Source organism: Cydia fagiglandana, chromosome 9, assembly GCF_963556715.1.
Source record: "Cydia fagiglandana chromosome 9, ilCydFagi1.1, whole genome shotgun sequence".
NCBI classification, from domain to species: domain Eukaryota; kingdom Metazoa; phylum Arthropoda; class Insecta; order Lepidoptera; family Tortricidae; genus Cydia; species Cydia fagiglandana.
The window spans coordinates 11,347,283-11,367,651 of NC_085940.1; the positions used below are offsets into that span (position 1 = coordinate 11,347,283).

Consider the following 20,369-nt stretch of genomic DNA (forward strand, 5'->3'; position numbering starts at 1 on the left):
ATAGTCGGCTTTCCCGACTAGTCGGCGACTAGTCGGTACATCCCTAGTTATTACGGGTACGAGTAGCAAGGAGGCGTGCTTTCGCGGATGAAGTATTTACACGTGACTTTGTCGAGTGTCTTACCGAGTCTTAGAGTAAAGCGATGGATTAGACGGGTGCGTTAGTTATTTGTAAGAATTGACTCAAAATTAAAAAATAGATTTCTTAATAATTGGATAAGGACCGGAAAAATAGGTAAATAAAGAGATATCCAGTCCGAAGGACCCAAAGAACAAACCTACTTTGTTTACGTTAGCATAACTACCTATAATTATGACATTACATCACAAGCCATCACATGGCATCAATGTCATCACATGGCTTGTGATGTACTTCTTTTATTTCTTCAATTCGTTGACATACAAGTCATATGAGTAAGGGCATATAACAGTCACGAAAGGTCACATTTTAAATACCTTGAATTAATATGCATTACTTTATTTTCATGAATTTCAATCTGTTCTAAAGAACGCTGCGTGCGTACATTTTCATTAGAGCTTGCGTTCCTATTGCTTCATATATTGGTGGATGTTTTTAATTAAGGCGCTCTTATAGTTGAGTTTTACGTTTCCGAGGGGGTGAAGCAGACGCGTGGTAGAACAGGCGGGCGGGCGCCCCGCGCGCCCCGCCGCACCATTCCCGCGCAGCACGTCTACATCCTTATTCTGGCGCCATCGGTATTCTGAATATTCTGATTTGTCAGTTCCGGGATTTTTTCCGGCAATTAATATCGAATAAGGTTTATTAACAAATTCGTATTTTAATGAGTATTTAATGAAATTATATACAATATGAGAGTATACCCCGACAAACTAAGAACCTAATCAAATTACACCCAATTATTATGAGACAGAAATTGGTACTTACTTACCTTAAAAATATAATAGAGTTAGACCAAGAAAATTCTGCAAGGATTTTGATTGCACACGCAGTGCAAGTGTTATTTTGAACGACAAACCTTTATGAAATTATGATTAACACTTGCACTGCGTGTGCAATCAAAATCGTCGCAGAATTGGTCTAATTCTAGAAGTCAATTTCGGGCAAGTAGGTATTGTAAATAAGGAAGAATACTGTAGTTCGTTTATTTTAAGCATTAGAAAGTACTTGAAAGAAGGTAACCGATCTTGACATGTCTTTTAATTGAAAAGCGCTTTTTAAAAATCAGTAACTATTACATATGAAAGCTTATTTTATATATTAGGACTTTAATTTTATATAAAATCAATCCACATTTGGCATGATGTGTCACATCCCCGTAGCTGCAGGCGTCCATAGCCTATGGTGAATGTGGGTCGTATGCTTGCTTGCCACCAGTGTGGTATATAAAAACAGTATTTTTTGGAATAAATTTCCCATATCGCACGGTACGGACTTGGCGGAAATAAGGTAGAAGTACTAGTGCTCAACGCTGCACTAGTATTCGACACGGGCACTTTATGTCAAAGTGACAAGAACTAAATTTGACTACAGAAAGATCGTCGCCGTTCAAATTTAACCTATATTACTTTGACATAAATTATAGTGTGTAGCTTTCAAATAGAGCTCAACGGCTAATCCTATTGTCTATTGTTAAGGGGCTGTCCATTTGAAATGACGTAATTTATGAATAGCCCCTAAGTAAAACCGCACGTGCTACTTACCTGCAAAAAAGGGTCTTAATTATTTTATTTGGCACCTGAGCCACAAAACAGATAGTACAGAAATCAATCTACATACAAAGCGCGCTCGAGCAACGCACACATAGACACTGCTCACGGACACGATATCTCGGACCGGTTGGGACCACTGCGAGCGCGAGTGCCATCCGCTTGAGACACGCGTCTGTGAACATTCTTGTGCAATAATGGAGAAAGAAAACAAAAAGTTATTATAACTGTACAGTGGACGGTTGTTAAAATTCAACATTAAACGGTGAAGTGTCGTTTTTTAAGCTACCAGGGGTTTCAGCGAGAATACGAATGGGAATTTATTACATTGTACATGAGAATGCGTATTTATTATACTTTAAATTATAATAATCGTGCATTTCGCCTATCTCGAAATCATCGCAGGATATTTTCTGTTTGTAATATAACAATGACATTAAAATTAAAATACCTATTTGAGTTATTAATGTTATTACTAATTTATATTTCCATTCTTCCCGTTTCATCCTCAACAAGAAATCAAACAACTAGATACGAGATACGATACGATAGATACGAATGCCACTACCACAATAGTTTTTTGTGCATAAGTCATAGTTCGCAACAATCGCAACCCTAGAGCGACCGCCGAGCGAGCGTAGGTATGAAAAGTAAAGTACATACATGTGATTGACTTCTGTTCCTATCTGTTTGTGCCTGAGCGCGGACTAGGCCAACGCTCAAAAAACCAGTGTAGGTGCGCTCTCCGATAACGCGCCTTTGTTACGCATCTCGATGACACATTTTAAACTGGTTCTGTAGCGTTCGACTTGCCGGCACTCAGTAACCGAAGTACGTATTTTTTATGCAGGTGGTTGTGGCACGTGGCACGAGCGGTTTTACTTAACAATAGACAATAGGATTAGCCGTCGAGCTCTATTTGAAAGCTACACACTATACCTTGTCAAATACTAGTGCAGCGTCGAGCACTAGTACTTCTACCTTTTTTAGGCATTTGTCGACCACTTCCCTTAAAACGCATGTAGGTAACTCGGAAACTAAAAGCGGTGAAATGGTTACCACCATACACTAAACACTCCCACATAGGTATTTGAATCCCGTACACATATGTTTAAAAATGATTCAATTTGATTAATTTAATAGCCTTTAATAAAATATGTTTACACAATTTATCAATCGTGACTGAATTCCGGATTGGTTAGATGGGTGTGTGCCTTTGCTTCCCAACTTGTTATAAATTGACAATATGACGGGCGAATGTCTGAAATGTCACAATAATTAAGAATTATTTTGCTTTTCTTCGTAAGTATGTTGAAAAACATTGTGTGTAACACATATTTGCATATTTATACAGTGGTTACCCATTTTATGAAACGTCCAGTAAACTAGCATAGGTCCGACGCTGGCAGTGGCCACGGGCGTACTGGCGCGGGGAATGGGCGCAAGGTATTGCCGCGTAGGGTGTAATTTAGTAGGCAAAAGTTGAATTCATAAAATTATGAATGAAAAGATTAACGTATCGATAAAAGGACCAGTAATAACGAAGATTTACTTAAAAGCTATCGAATGAGGTAAGTTTCATATCCATTTTCGTCGTAGTACTTCTAAAATATGGATCAAAAGACAGCTTTAAGCATGTTTTCAACTTAAGATTCTATCGAGAAAATAATGAGCCGTTGTGTTTCTGACAAGCAATAACGTAGTTCAAGGACTAAAGTTATACATACTAGAAAATCATGCTTAAAATCCTTGTAAAAGTCTGTAAATATGGTTACAAAAAAGCGCATTTTACTACACACCGCGCCTTAACACCATTAGCGTGTACGCAATATTATAGTCGCATCATTACCTAATCTTTTCAAGAATTTGCAACGTCTACTTGGTCCAAGCCAAGTTGGTCCCTTGCTGTCGTACTGCCGTAACGACACTAAGGCTTGATAGGTTATAACACCCCCGCAACAATCGAACGTCGATCATATCAAACTAGGTCATCAACCATAAATCGATTACAAGTTAGCAAGCCAGGTCTCCACTTGAAATCATGGTTAGCCTAGTGTTGGTAGGAACTCGAGGTCTTTGAGTCTTAATTTGAAGACCTCAGCTAGTTTTTACGCGACTCTGCGCTTAAAAAACTTCTGTCTTTAAGTCCCGAGTCGAGTCCTTTGTGGAGTCTTTTTTAAGAGCAACTCAAAACGACTCGAGCCCCCGAATAAAAACTCCGTGAACAATTTTATAGGTTTTTCCTAAATAACAGTAAATAAATGAATCATTTTATGATTTGAGCACAAATTTACATAAAAACCCAATGCATTTCGAAATTGTTTGTAAAAAAAAATCGAGAGTTCTCAGAAAAAGACTCAAGTCTCTACAAGAGACTCGGGTCTCTAACAACTTGAAAAGAACTCGAGTTTAGAACACTAGGTTAGCCAAAAACAATATCTATGAAAACATGATTCGAATGCTGTCCGTAGAGTTGATATGGAGCTACAATGAGTATTTAGAGGCTTTTTTCGATAGCAACTTGTAAGATATTGAATGGCCGGCAACGACGAGGACTTTTTATTGCGCCACCTTAGCTAATGAAACTTCATTCATTGGAGGAGGGATTCGTTTCGGAGGAATATATTTTTCACCACTCCAGCTCGGAAAGGTTTACTTTGCACTTCAAAACTGATAGCAAAGTTGCATTTTATCCACATGTGAGGCAAAGTAAACAAATGCAAATTTTGAGTTGTTTTCTTATGTTTGCTGGTAGAATTGACGGGTCCATATTGGCTCATATACAATTTATTATTCGAATATTTCTAATAATACCGCTTTGTAGTCATAATAATCATTTCTCCGAAAATTGTTTCTCATATATTTTTTTAATACTTTTTTGTACTACTATCTACATTATTCATAACGATACATATTCCGTTTTTTTTAACTCATAATGTTGTCACTGAGAATGTATCTGTGCCCATAATGTTATTTTTAAAAATTTCTCGAAGACTAAGGCGGGGGAGCATTTGCTCTCGCTACGCTCGCTCACTGTGAGGGTCACGGGATTTCGGTTCTGTGAAGTTCGCAGTTCTAACCTAACCTAACCCACCTTTCTGGCAGCATTTCGGTTCTGTGAGGGTCGCAGTTCTAACCTAACCTAACCCACCATTCTGGCAACATTTCGGTTCTGTAAGGGTCGCAGTTCTAACCTAACCTAACCCACCATTCTGGCAGCATTTCGGTTCTGTGAGGGTCGCAGTTCTAACCTAACCTAACCCACCTGTCTGGCAACATTTCGGTTCCGTGAGGGTCGCTGTTCTAACCTAACCTAACCCACCATTCTGGCAGCATTTCGGTTCTGTGAGGGTCGCAGTTCTAACCTAACCTAACCCACCTGTCTGGCAGCATTTCGGTTCTGTGAGGGTCACAGTTCTAACCTAACCTAACCCACCTTTCTGGCAGCATTTCGGTTCTGTGAGGGTCGCAGTTCTAACCTAACCTAACCCACCTTTCTGTCAGCATTTCGGTTCTGTGAGGGTCACAGTTCTAATCTAACCTAACCCACCTTTCTGGCAGCATTTCGGTTCTGTGATGGTCGCAGTTCTAACCTAACCTAACCCACCTTTCTGGCAGGATTTTAACCTGACTTGACCTACTTTTCTGTTTATTTTTGTCTTTTTTTTTCTTATATAGAATTTACTATTGCAGGTGCATGCTGCTATAAATAAAATCAAATATGTTGAAATCGATATGTCGAGTAATAATATATGCATAAATTTTAGTAATAGAGATATTTATGTAGAATGACATTATAAATATAATGAATTCGAAGTTCCAATGAGTATTGTTTAAAATGAAAATGTATAATGATCATTAGGATGTAAAATTATATGAGATACATTTTCGGAGTTTCAATAATCGAATTTGCAATTTTATATGAACTTTGGCGCACCCGAATGGAACATACCATTTTATCTGTTAAGGGCTTGCCATAGTGTCCTTGTTGCCGTCTCCCTCTGGCCGCGGCTGCGGCGACGACTGGCCGGTCTCGCGTATTACCTCTCCTCTGGTTCGACACTATGAATGCAACATACCATTTTGTCTGTTAAGGGCTTGCCATAGTGTCCTTGTTGCCGTGTCCCTCTGGCCGCGGCTGCGGCGACGACTGGCCGGTCTCGCGTATCACCTCTCCTCTGGTTCGACACTATGAATGCAACATACCATTTTGTCGGCTAAGGGCTTGTCAGAGAGTGTCCATGTCGCCGTCTCCCTCTGGCCGCGGCTGCGGCGACGACTGGCCGGTCTCGCGTATTACCTCTCCTCTGGTTCGACACTATGAATGCAACATACCATTTTGTCTGTTAAGGGCTTGCCATAGTGTCCTTGTTGCCGTCTCCCTCTGGCCGCGGCTGCGGCGACGACTGGCCGGTCTCGCGTATCACCTCTCCTCTGGTTCGACACTATGAATGCAACATACCATTTTGTCGGCTAAGGGCTTGTCAGAGAGTGTCCATGTCGCCGTCTCCCTCTGGTCGCAGCTGCGGCGACGACTGGCCGGTCTCGCGTATTACCTCTCCTCTGGTTCAACACTATGAATGCTACAAACCATTTTGTCTGTTAAGGGCTTGCCAGAGAGTGTCCATGTCGCCGTCTCCCTCTGGTCGCGGCTGCGGCGACGACTGGCCGGTCTCGCGTATTACCTCTCCTCTGGTTCAACACTATGAATGCTACAAACCATTTTGTCTGTTAAGGGCTTGCCAGAGAGTGTCCATGTCGCCGTCTCCCTCTGGTCGCGGCTGCGGCGACGACTGGCCGGTCTCGCGTATTACCTCTCCTCTGGTTCAACACTATGAATGCTACAAACCATTTTGTCTGTTAAGGGCTTGCCAGAGAGTGTCCTTATCGCCGTCTCCTTCTTGTCGCGGCTGCGGCGACGACTGCGCCGATCTCGCCGACTGCGTCTCCTCTGGGTCGTCCTGTGGAAATAGACAGTGAACATTTAAAAAAAAAATACACATGCGACTTCCATATTTTGATAACGTTACGCAATGCAGCATTATGGCAGAAAAAAATAGTTACAATGAACATATGGAAATTTACGTGACAGGCATTTGTAGTAGTCAAAAATATCAGCCCCATATCAGGCGTGGCTCACTCCGCGATTTCGTCGCTTTGCTACAGGTAGCTAAAAGTACATCCGTTCCACACCAATTTTGATGGCTAGCCACGCGTGCCGCTGTCGCCACCTTGCGGCCATATCTGTCCTGATCGTAACAGACCCGTTTTGTTAAAGAGTGAATTTCTGTACCTTGTATTATTATTTATTCTGTGCCCATAATTATGCAAACTAGAATGAAGTTCTATGGAGAATTAAAGTGACATTGTGTAGGCTAATCATAGATTACCTACTTTAGTTTATTAACCTTTTGAGCACCAGGCGGCGAAGGAATATGACGTGCCCCTGACGCCAGGCGATCGCGATTATTTAAGCGAAATTGAACCTTACGGAGTCCCGCGTAAGTCCCAATTGCATTGGCGGAACTGTCGGCTGTAGCCGTCGTTGGCGTCCTTGGCAAGACTTTCCGATGACGGCCACAGCCGTCTGTTCCCGCCAAAAGGTTAGGTGTAACAGTTACCTGCGACATCTGAGAGATATCCATCTGCAGCCGGTCGGGGTCGGAGCCGCTACTGCTCTGACTGCACTCCTCGTACACCGACGAGTCCCGAGACTTCTTGTTGCCCGACCGCCCGAATACGTGCTGCTTGTACTCGTCGGAGAAGTTTGATTGCTTGTGGCTAAGCGCTTTGTGGAAGTACGAGTTTTGATGCTCTGCGGGCTCAGTTTGTTCGACAGGCTCGTTCTTAACGCCTCCGTACAGTGACAAGTCCATTTCTTTATGTTCCTGGTCCTCGTGGCTGCCGGGACTGGGCGCGGGCGGCGCGCTGTAAGCATTGCTGTACTGCTCTTCAGGGTATTCGTGCGTGTAGTTGACTTCGTTCGGGTTCGACCGCTCGATAACGGTTGAATAGTTCGGTGGATACTTGTGAGATTCCTCGTTCTCTCGCTGTGCTACCGCTACGGCCTTGCTTATGATGTCGATGACGGCATTACAGTGCATTACTTCTCTCGCTCGCTCTGAAGGCGGCAAGCTCGGCACGCTGTTGAATACTATATGATGATCCTCCGCGGCTTTAACAGCGTATTTGTTCGGGTCGTAGTTTTTTATTTGTAAAAGTGTGACTGCCGCCTGCCGGCTCTCCAAGTTCTTCATCTCTTCCGTAGAGTCCGGCGAGCCCGTGTCGTATTTGTGTTTGTCGAGCAGGTAGTCGTCATCGTTTAGCGGCTTGATGATCTCCTCCAACTTGCAGGCGGTTATGTTCAGGATGTCCTACAAACAGAAGCGAACAATAGCTGAGCAAACACAGTCTATATTAGGTGCACGATAACGACGCCGTGAACCAATAAGCTGGCTCATTTCACGACGGGACGTGATATCGCTTGAACAAACTGATAAGATAATAAACACACAAGAGAGCAAGGTGTTTTTACAGTAACGATTCAAATATCGAGGAAGATGTACTACTTTATGTTATGCAAAGTGAGTAGTCGTTAATCGGTTGCCGCGTGTGTTTGTGTAGTCGATTAGTACTTAATGCCGCTCTTTTGTTGTAGGTGTTAGTGATAATAGGTTGCGTTACGGCGGGGCTCGCTGTAGCGAAGAGCAAAGAGTGCGACGTGCTGGTAGTGGACGAAGACAACGTGACAGTCAATTGTTCGAAGCGGGGAATCTCCGCCATACCAGATAGCTGGCCGGAGCAACTGGCCGCGGTAAACAAAGGTATGCCCTAGTACGTATATAGCGTGATTCTGTTGCGTTGCGCCACACCTTATTATTGTGCAGATAACTGGTGCATCACAAAAGATACGCTTAGATTAGAATCGCGCTTGTCACTGTTTTGTTAATCGGTCCTCGGAAATATCTAGTAGGTAATACTTGATGATATGATATGATGAATTACCGCGGTAATTATTGTACTTAAACAGATAATGGTATATATGTTTAAGTAGGTTCATCTTTTCTAGCACGTATCAATTATATCACATCATCAAGTCGGCCTAATTCCGTTTGCAATAATACTTGTTGTGGAATAAAATATTCAACTGACATGAGATATAGTATAGCATAAAATAACTGTCGTAGCCACAGGTAGATACATATATAACTACGTTTAAATGATAGTATCCTATAATCCTAGCTGTTAGTCATTGAGGCCAACCATCCCTATAGTTTTTTGATTGATTGCAACGAGGTGAGTCGTCCATAGAAGCAGAGTTTTACCCAATTGTAGGTATTGTTATTTATATTATTGCCTATTTCTAGTCAACTGAGCAGCCCTACTAAGGTATTGTTTGCCTACAAATAGCGCCAAATACATCATAAAAGAAATAGAAAAGAACGTGCAATGCATGTGTTTTAATTAAATATTCTACAGTCAAGCGCCATTACAGTTCAACCACCATATTTTCCTTAAAATTTGAGCAAAAAATAAGATAAATCATTGTCACCCTGTGACTGATGATAAAATGACAGTTTAATTAACGTCGTATGATGTAGGGCGACCAAATTTAATTTTAGTTACTTTGATACTAACTTTAATAAAAGGATGCATCGGCATTCCCAGGCACATCTTGGCATGTCTAAGGACGCCTAGGCAGTATGCCGAAGGATTTCTTGCCATGCTACGCCGATAGTGAGTGCCGGGCCCAATTTATAAAGTCGTCTTGTATTCAGATTCAGGAGAGAGTCCCGACTAATACGAAAATAAAAATAATACATATTTTTAACGTTTACACTAAATAAAACAGAATTTAGTGATGGGCCTTATCGCCAATATGTATACGAACATGAAAATGTATTCCATCTATTGATAACGTGTATCCGATAGTTATCGTTATCTGAAATGATGAATTTCTACGCAAACACTGACTGTTGGTTCTGAGTAGAGTGCTTCCACTCCAGATACTTTGTTTATATAGTATAAGACGACGATACACTGATAGCACACGGGCGTTGATAAAGCTATGGCATAAAATAATGTAACTGTAAATATAATTCAAGCGCCCTTATTGTCAAATTTGCAGTTACTGCATTATTTACGTATCCGTCACGAAGCCTTTCATACATCAATCATCTAAAAATTACTGCTTAGAGAGTATCAAGAAGCCTACTTACGCTCATCAACCTTTGGGGCATTTAATTGTATTGATAATATTTTCCTATATTTTAATTTAACGTTAAAGCTAACCACTTTGTAAAAAACCTACAAACAATTTTTGGAAATGACTCAAGTATAAAATATAGTTTCAGGCATTGATTTCCGATTGATGCCAAACGAAGCGTCACTATGTATGGAAATATTCCTATCTTTCTATACAATATGACGCTGTAAGTAGCATGCAGCGTACACTATAGAAACTAAGGTCAACCATCTTATTACGTTTCAGATAGCCAGGTGCGGATAACACTGTTCAACAACAGTATAACCGATGTGACACAGTTCCCTGTTGCACCGGGCGCACGTGTGGCGATATCTCTAAGGGCTAACCGCATTGTTGAGATACGAGACGACGCCTTCAACAACATAGAGCGACTGTTCTTCTTGGACTTGAGCTATAACCGCATCACAGGTACAACAAAACAGTTTAACCGATGTGACGCATTTCCCCGCTGCGCTGGGAGCGCGCGTCGCCATCTCTCTGTAGGCCAAACGCATTGTGAAGATACGGGACGACGCCTTCAACAACATAGAGCGACTGTTCTTCTTGGACTTGAGCTATAACCGCATCACAGGTACAACAAAACAGTATAACCGATGTGACGCAGTTGCCTGCTGCATCAGGGGCGCGGGTCGCCATGTCTCTGCAGGCCAACCGCATTCTTGAGATACGAGACGACGCCTTCAACAACATAGAGCGGCTGTTCTTCTTGGACTTGAGCTATAACCGCATCACAGGTACAACAAAACAGTATAACCGATGTGACGCAGATCCCTGCTGCATCAGGGGCGCGCGTCGCCATCTCTCTGCGGGCCAACCGCATTCTTGAGATACGAGACGACGCCTTCAACAACATAGAGCGGCTGTTCTTCTTGGACTTGAGCTATAACCGCATCACAGGTACAACAAAACAGTATAACCGATGTGACGCAGATCCCTGCTGCATCAGGGGCGCGCGTCGCCATCTCTCTGCGGGCCAACCGCATTCTTGAGATACGAGACGACGCCTTCAACAACATAGAGCGGCTGTTCTTCTTGGACTTGAGCTATAACCGCATCACAGGTACAACAAAACAGTATAACCGATGTGACGCAGATCCCTGCTGCACCAGGTGTGCGCGTCGCCATCTCTCTGCGGGCCAACCGTATTGTGGAGATAGTATGTTTTATTGTGTATTTGACATAAAGGACGCAAATTTATACATAGGTATGATCATATCGTTTATCACTTTTGACATGTTAATACATATATATATATACCTACTTTAAAGCAGCAAGCGAGAAACATGCACGAATATAATATAAAATAATATAATACTTATTTGTTTAATGATTGTTTTAGCTGAGCCTCTGTAACTTAAAGTTCCTCAATAAGATCAGCGATGGCGTAACAAAACAAACACTCCAAGACTTATGTATAGTAACTGTAGTAGAACATACCTACTATTAGAAATAAGTAAACAGTAGGATTTTGATAGCACACGCAGTGCAAGTGTTAGAAGAATTTTCTAGAAGTTTGACGATTAAAAACTAAAATAACATCTTCACTGCGTGTGCTAAATCGCTGCAGACTTACCTACCTCGGTCTGAGTCTATCGTGTTTATTTTTTAGAATTCTTTTAAATTGCAACTTAGTCTTGTAAAACGTGTTTCTCAATTACTGACATTAAATGTTTGTAATATCTGCATGAAATGAGTAAGCCAATCAAACAAGATATGCTTATTTAACAAAACTAGTACTTATTTTATTTGGAGATATGCAAGAGACCGGGTTACATCATCCTTAAAGTATTAGATAACTAATCTTCGAACAATCAGAATCAGAATTTAATGTCACTTCAAACACACACATTTTAGTAGGCTACTAGGCTAGCGTTTCAGAGATTTCATTAAGTCTTTAAAAAAGACAACCTATGATATTACTGCATATCTAAAATAGATCACCTAAGTGGAAGTGTTGTTTTAATTTAAAAGTATGTATGTAGATTCAAATTGCTTTTATGCGTGTCTGGTTATAGTTTCAATCGATTTTAGAATAGAACAGACACATAGGTAGATAAATAAAATGTTTATATTCGCGTCAGTTAATACGTCTTCGCACATCATAAAACTTCCTTGTAAATTAATCATTTCGAAATTGACACGGATAAACCGTATCTCATACAATTCAATGCCATGCGATTGATGCGATGTCTATTTTGGATACATAATATGTAATTTGTAGTAACTACCGACTAACATTAAGTATTCAATTCGAATCATAACAATGCAATTATAATATTGACCCTAGGTCAAGTCCGATTTATCATCCTTGATTGTAAATATTCTAAACATAGAATTTTATATTTAAGTTGTCGGACATTGACCTCTCTATCATGACCAGAATAGAAACTTACGACATAGCGAATAAAATATTCTATATACTCGTATACGACCTTTATTGCTAAGTATAGTAGGTATACATATACCGCATAATATGTACTCCACTGGCGGTTAAGCTTTAAAAGTATACTTAAATTGGATTTAAAATTAGCAACTGAAACATTTTCATTATCGTTCGACATTATTTATTTTTCACATGTTTAATAATGATGAATTAGCAATTTGTACAGAGCCCATTGACGACTATAGGGTTGTGCAAGGTGGCATTTTGGTACTGGAATTAACCTAATCTTTTATATTCCAGGCGAGGTGCTCCGAAGCGAGATATTCCAAGGGCCCTACAACGATGGGGTCTACGCCGACATCGCGCTGGAGACCCTCGACCTTGCCCACAATGAGATACACTCTCTCGACCGCTACCTCTTCCAGTACACGCCCAATCTGACCCGGCTGGACTTGAGTGACAACCCTATTGAGATACTCGACCATGTCACCATACTTGCGTTGTCAAGTGCTACTCAATTAGAGGTAAACGCCTAAAAGGACCGACCCAAAAGGTTATTTTAGATATGATTACGCGCTCGACTAATATCTATTTCTGAATTTGTAATCAGAGTCAATTTACCTTAAGGGCCACCCCACACTAGCGTCTTTTGAGCGTCTAGTCAGCGCTATGGAAAATGGCGTCGCTGGGCAGTTGCGCCACCGCTGTATCTAGCAGCAGCCATATAGTTGACTAGACGCCAACGCTCGGAAGACGCTAGTGTGGGATCTCTCTAATCCTTTGACCGCTACAGAAGGCAACTGACGCGCGCGGCTACAACCTAATATCAACCTTCGCGAGTTGCGATAAGGTTCATGATGAGTTGACGACGCACCGCGATAAGCGTGCCGTTCAAAGGGTTAATAAGTGAAGTGACCATACACTCTCAAGTATAAAAAACCTAGTCACATTGTATCTAATCGTAACAACAAATCAGGAATTATGTAAGATGCTATTGTAGTAATTTATTGTATGGGAATTTTCTTAGTTCCCCTGCTGAGTCATGTTAATCAGTCAATTGTACTTAATCCAACGTTTAAAGCTTAAAAAGAAGTTACAGTTAACTGCTCAGTTATCAGAATTTTACATTACAGTTTTAAAAATAACCGTCACCTTATGCAAACTAGTGGCCAACGGATGACCGTTCTAATCTTACACCGAAAGCATTTATGTAACGCCTTTCAATAACTAAGATAACCGCTATATGAATCGCCACCGCGTCATCATATTCGCCAATTTACATATTACGCATTGGGTTTTTCCAGCAGTGTCTTAATAAGTAGCCCAACGTAAACATCAATATAATTATATTACACTTAAGCGAATGATAAGCACGAATGTGGAAGAGTGAACGACCCAAATGACCCTACCGTTAAAATATCTACAGTAGCGGAAAAGAAAGTTCAATTTAGATAAATTGTATGTACCTACTAGACTCTAAGCCACCTAAATGCTTATTATGTATTAAAGTGGATACATAACATAGAGTGATACACTGATAAAGGTATATACAGGATGTTTTTTTAATTACTTACCGGCAATATTTCATAGTAGGTATATATTAGGTCATACTGAGCAACTTTTACCGACTCCTAAATAGCGAAATAGTATACTTATCCGAAATAGTATACGCGAAAGTAACAAAGTGAAAAGATATCTGGAATCAATCGAATTAGATAATAAGTAATTAAGTAAGTACACTAATTACGCACAACCACACACTAAACCGGTCGGCAAGTTTTCAGACAGGCGCATCCACGTCAAGTTACAAAGTTATATCCCGGGGTTAACCGGTTAAACCATTAACCCAGTGTTAAATTGTACTGGTAACCATGATAACTCAGGTTTAACCAGTTAACCCCGGTTTAGTGAATGGTACAAGTGGCCCTTATAGTGATACCTACCTAACCTAATTAAACAGCAATAATTATAAGTTTTTAACTTTTAACTCCTTTAGGTATAACCACGGTAGGGTTCGGAAAACTTCTATTATTATGACAATAAGCGCCACGTCCACCATACACTAACCCGGGTTAACCAGTTAAATCAGGAGTTACCATGGTTACCAGAACAATTTGACACACGGTTAACGATTTAACCGCTTAACTCTGGGTTAGTGGGATAGTGACAAATGTTTATATTTCCAGGTCCTCAACTTGTCTGGCACGGGTATAGACGACATACCCCTGGACGCATTCCGAGGTCTCGTGAACTTGCAAATGATAGATCTGTCCAACAATAAGTTCGTCACGGTGCCCGAGAGCCTCAGTCTGGTCGGCACCACTTTGAAGTATCTCACGTTCAACAACAATCCCATAGTCGAATTGAATGACGACAGTTTTATTGGTAAGTGTATACTTATTTATACATAGTACACAACACAACACATACCAAGACTCAAGAAGAATTTAGGTTCCGTCACACAGACGCGTTTTCCGGGCGGGGCGTGAGCGTTTTATATTATGTAAAAGCGGCGCGCCCCGCTCATGCGCCGGCCGCAAAACGCGCCTGTGTGACGGAGCCTTTTAGCTAACTCTATTAGCGCTATTTTAAAGAAAACACTGAGGGGCTACGGCAAAAACCGAAATTCGCAAATAGCGGGGATTTTTCTCTGTCACTCTAATTACGCCGTCATTGGAGTAAAAGAGAAAGATCCCCGCAATTTGCGAACTTCGATTTTCGCGGTTATAGCCCTGGTTCAAAGGTATTTACTGTTAAGTATTAGGTAGAAAATAATCCAGTCTTAACAAATTGATCGATATCACGTGTCACGTTATCTTTAGCTACTTATTTCGCTTAGTTGCGAAGATCAAAGTTTAGGTATATGTCGCATTGGCAAAAATTGCTAAGAATTCTATGCCTGCAGTTTGTATACTTTGTATGACGTAGCTGGAAAAGATTGAAAGTTGTTTAAAAATATTAGAGACGCATTATTTCATTTTAAAAAATGTGGAATGTATTGGGTTGTCCTCATACATTCCACGACTCTTCTGTTTCCTAACAGACTCTAAATATTGTATAATACTTTAATTCCGTCATAAAATACCGCTATCGTCCGCTATTTGCTAATAGGTATATACCAATCTTTTTTCTGATAATATCAGGCAGATATCCCGAGATTCCCAAGAATAAGCTCATGACCATATCTCGTATCTCGGAGTCAGCAGCAAAAGTAGCACTAAAGGGCGAAGTGTTCAAAATGAACTCGACAAAACTTTATTTCTATAAGAATAAGAGCGCGTGTAGGTTTGAAAGCCTCACCCGCTTACCTACTTCTGCTATTGAGTGATGATAGAATATGATGATAGTAGTGATGATAGATTGTAAGTATATTGTTCGAAGCCTTTCGTCTTAAGGCACAGGGGGCCTAGCCAAAAGTTGCCAAACTACTACTACACTACACTAATATGGAAGAGTGATAGAGAAGATGCCAAACGCTAACGTCTCACTGTCGCACTAATACGGAAGAATGATAGAGAGACATTACCGTTTCGTTCTCTAAGGCGCAAACGATTAGCATCTTGGCTAGTTTTGGACGATAAAATTACCCCCAGCCGAGTTGGATATATGACTTTACAAAATACCATCGTTCCCTAGGTTTATCAAACTTATACGAGTTGGAAGTTGGCGAGAACCAACTTCTGGAGGAAGTCAAACGGAGCACGTTCACGCCTCTGAAACGATTGAGGGTGCTTCATCTGTGTCACAACCCTAACCTGAGGTTCATCAGTCATCTCGCGTTCCGAGGACTCAAGGACAAGTGGACTTTGAAAGAGGTTGGTAAACTTTTTGCAAGCATTACGAATGCACTGTAACTTTCTTCCTTCTTGTATGGGTTTGAATAAGTTTCTGGATGAAGTTTTTTCAAAGGACTGCAATAGGTATGGCCGGTATGGTGTTCCTCAAAAAAATTGTGTCTATCTTAGAGCCATTCAAGAGTCCGTAAATTAAGTGAGCCGTTTTAGCACACAGCGGTCGTACGTTTGTTTGCCGCTTGCCGCGCGGCGGTAACTAAAAACAACTACGATAACCCTAAGGCCCAGCCATACATATGAAAAATCCGAAATTTGCCACTGAAATTTGAACTTATAATGCAGGGAATAGAGTTGATTTTGTTTTGTTTGAAAATTGAACGAAACAAAGCAATTGCAACTCTATTCCAATTTTAATATGGTTTGATTTTCATCGAAATTATTAAGTACTATAGGTAGGACCTTGGGCCTTAGGAGGATAAGTTTATGTACTGACAAATGAGTCTATAAAAATGATTTCTTTATAAATTATAACACATATAGTATGCACGTCAATCTAATGCATAAACGGGAATTCCCACGTTATCATAAAGGTTTTTTTTAATTCAAAATGATAATCATTGAATTTGGACGTTAATTATACTAGTCGAGAGTAAATTCACTTTGCTTAAAACAGCTTTGGGCATACTCAGAAATAATAATAATCGCGGAAAATATTGCAATTGATACCTACCTACTGTAAGATAGTGACCAAGATCGTAATACATACTTTAAGCTATAAACAAACAGATTATGCAAAAGTGGAAAAAAACTCTATCATCAAGCGGCTATACCTTTTCTTATAATAAGATTAATCTGACACGGGGTGTTGACAATATACCTATGTTTTTTTTTTCTGCACTTTATAACGCAAAGGTGGTGTACAGTCGACGTCAAAGATATGTTTACATTTTTCGCCTCGCTTTACAAAAGTGTAAACATATTTTTGATGTCGACTGTACCTGTGCTCGACAATTTGTCCACATTTAAAGTTGCTGATAATACGCTACTTATTTTAAAATTCAAATTATTATTTTTTTTACATTAAGTTGAAAACCTACTCAAACGCATCCATTTTCCTAATCATAATAACTATTAATAAGCAAGGATATCGAAGAAACACAACTGATTACATTGTGTCACGGATATAAGCAGTTCTTACGCTATTGCTATTATAAAAGGTTGACTAATGCAATTAAAGATTGCTAAGACAGATAATGGAACCTTTGCTATTCAACCATTAATATCTGGATGACGAAAAAAGCTTGGAAAACACATAAACCCAAGTAGAATCGATTTTTCATCCTCTAGAACAGCGGTCGGCAACCAGCGGCCCGCGGGCCGCATGCGGCCCGCCAACCTCTCGCTTGCGGCCCGCGAACCTCCCTGGCTATTTTGTATGTAATACTGAAGAACGACAATGTTTGCTAAAGTCACAAATATTACCAAAGTGCGGCCCGCGTCATCTTCGTTAACTTTTATGTGGCCCTTGGCTGCTAAAAGGTTGCCGACCGCTGCTCTAGAATCTGTATCAAAATAGTTAGAGCCGATTTAGAGAATACATTATGTTACTTGTTTAATAGTACAATTTGAATGGACAAATAACTTGCTTTAACCACATCACATACATAATCATCATGTTATAAAATGTATGCAACAGAATTTGCCCCAGATTGGGATTGCTTACTTGACAGCAACAGAACTGGGTCGTCTGATTAATCACTACAGAGTTTTGCTTGTTTAGTATTTAATCAATATTTGATTGCAAAATCCTTTATCTGGACCAAAATTCTTTATCACTAAGCCAATTTGGTAGTGAAGAAGTTAATAGTTATCTAGTACCTACACTGCAAGGCTAGCTTAGTTTGGTTTGTTTTAAGACTAGGTCAATTAATGTATATACATTTGTTTCATGGTATTCATTGATTTTATTATTTAATACATGAGTTAACCCTTTATAAGGCATAAGGGTGTCAGGAATTATGCAAAATTGAAGTCTATCACTTTGAAATAAAGTTCAAAATCAGGTGGGAAATATATTCCCTCTGGCTTATAAAGGCTTAAGTACCTACGTTGTTGCCAAAGGTTACCCACAAAACAAGACTTTTTGAGCTTATGTATACCATAAAATAAAATGGTCTTATTTTGCCTTATTGAGCTTACTGTGGGACTAGGTTGATCTGTGTAAAATTGTCGTGTAATATTATTTATTTATTTGCTCCTTACCCACAGGGGAGACAAGTAGGAGCATTTTATGGTAGTCAATTATGTATATATTTATTTATTGATATACATCAATTTATACGTGAATAGATAACAAAAACAGAAATTATAGTTATCTGCACAAGAGTAGGTACTTAGTTACTTTAAGCAGCCAATTAAAATTTATATTCAAATAAAATTTAACAACAACTTAATGCAAATTAGTTGACACAAATAAAAACATTTTTAAGGGATTGTTTCTTGAAATTTAATGATCTTATTTACACAGGTATACCTTGATGACAATAATTTGAGCGAGCTTTCTACAGACCTCATGCCATGGGGTAAACTAGAAGTTTTGGGAATGACAAATAATGACTGGTTATGCAACTGCGATTTGGCAAATATAGTGACTAAGCAGGAAGCTGGAACCAAGTTTAAGTCTGGGGAAATACCTTAGTAAGTATAACTAAAAGATTATAGAATTGTATGTATCTACTCCATATAATACATTTCCCTTAACAAGCTACATCTTATAATCTGTTGCATCTAAAGTCTGTATCTTTAGGTATAAACAATAAATTATACATTTTTGGGTAGTTATAACATTTATTTATTTGTTAACCAACCAAATACAAAACCGCCTGGATCTGTCACTGAATGACCTGATTTTAACCTACATTATTTGATTGTGTAATGTCTTCATCTACCCTCAACTGGCTTAAGGAGCCATTTACTTTTATTTAAATACCTAAAGATACAGAGTGTATGTATATACATATAGATATGTGAAAGTTCATTAAAATCAAATAGACAAGATGTGCCAAAGTTTGAGCAATGAACACAATAACAAGATCTTATTTTATTGAAAGCTATAAAACTAGTAGTTAAAAGGCTAGTTAAAAGACTTTATGACTAGAGCCAGTAATAAATCTGAGGCTTATCAAGTCATCACCATTTATTATGTCCTATGACCTATTTTGTTCGGAGCAGACCTTACCTTGAAAATAATTCTTTTCTCAGCAATAATCTAACTTTATTGCACAAAGCAAATTACAGATTACTTTGTGTGTATGTATATTGGATGTCTATATCTTAGACTCATTGTGATACTTCAACAGTTCTATTGATATGTTATATGTATCATATGTTCATAGATTTATAATTATTGTGAGGATGGAGCAGATAATAATATTTACATAAGCTTTAGGATTTATATTTAAATTTTTTCAGTTGTGCAGCCCCAATGAGATTAGCCGGAGAGTACATAACTAACATAACAGGATTCTGTCCAACGTTAGACTCAACACCTGAATCAGCAAAAAATAAGAAATTCAGCTTTGGCAACCTACGGCCTAAACATCTACTGTGGAGCATTTTTGGAGTGGCCATGGTAGCACTATTTGGAATGCTTCTTGGTTTACTAGTGAACACATTGAAAACATTTTACAAAACAAAGGTCAAGAGTCAACCAATCAAATATGTCAACATCAATGCTGATTCCAGCTTTGCATAAAATTGTATTTTCATTTATATTGTGTATATTGTAAAGAAATTTTAGAAAGATAAATTATTATTAGTCCATAATTAATACTGTACATAGTTGTTTTGTTTATAATTCAAATAAAGGTGCTAAATTCAAATTTGTTTATCAACTCACCTCTTTTGGGCCTGATAGTGAATTGGCATACTGAAGAAACTGTTCTAGTAGCCTTTCTGATTTGTGTGACAACTCTCTGAAGGTGTGGAACTCATCAAGCTTGTGTGCACAACTCCCACACACCACCTGGGGGAGCAAGTCCGCCGGAGATACCTAAAAACAACATTCACATAAAACAGTTGCTTCACAATATCACTACAGGTGATGTGGCCAGTGACCTTTCCCAAGCACAACATAATCACAGCTGATGACTCATACCCATTAGTTAGTAATCTGATAGTAAATGACAACAAAAATGTTCAAACTTGTTAATGATCAATGCAAGATAACAACCAAGAT

General features: G+C 39.5%; 2 protein-coding genes across 2 annotated transcripts in view; one reads left to right on the forward strand and one right to left on the reverse strand.

Moving 5' to 3' along the window:
* The window catches only part of LOC134667398 (uncharacterized), a 35,789-nt gene that overhangs the window by 14,625 nt on the left and 795 nt on the right, over positions 1-20,369 (reverse strand). The window contains exons 2-4 of the mRNA XM_063524800.1: positions 20,031-20,183; positions 7,311-8,063; positions 6,539-6,650 (exon numbers count right to left, since the gene is read on the reverse strand). Coding sequence (XP_063380870.1) covers positions 6,539-6,650; positions 7,311-8,063; positions 20,031-20,183 — 1,018 coding nt within the window. The remainder of the gene's footprint in view (positions 1-6,538; positions 6,651-7,310; positions 8,064-20,030; positions 20,184-20,369) is intronic.
* On the forward strand, positions 8,038-20,013 carry LOC134667400 (phospholipase A2 inhibitor beta-like). The gene is made up of 8 exons (XM_063524802.1): positions 8,038-8,273; positions 8,348-8,513; positions 10,181-10,363; positions 12,639-12,862; positions 14,525-14,723; positions 15,975-16,153; positions 18,660-18,829; positions 19,604-20,013. The coding sequence occupies exons 1-8, from the start codon at positions 8,250-8,252 to the stop codon at positions 19,884-19,886; spliced, it is 1,428 nt and encodes a 475-aa protein (XP_063380872.1). The 5' UTR covers positions 8,038-8,249; the 3' UTR covers positions 19,887-20,013.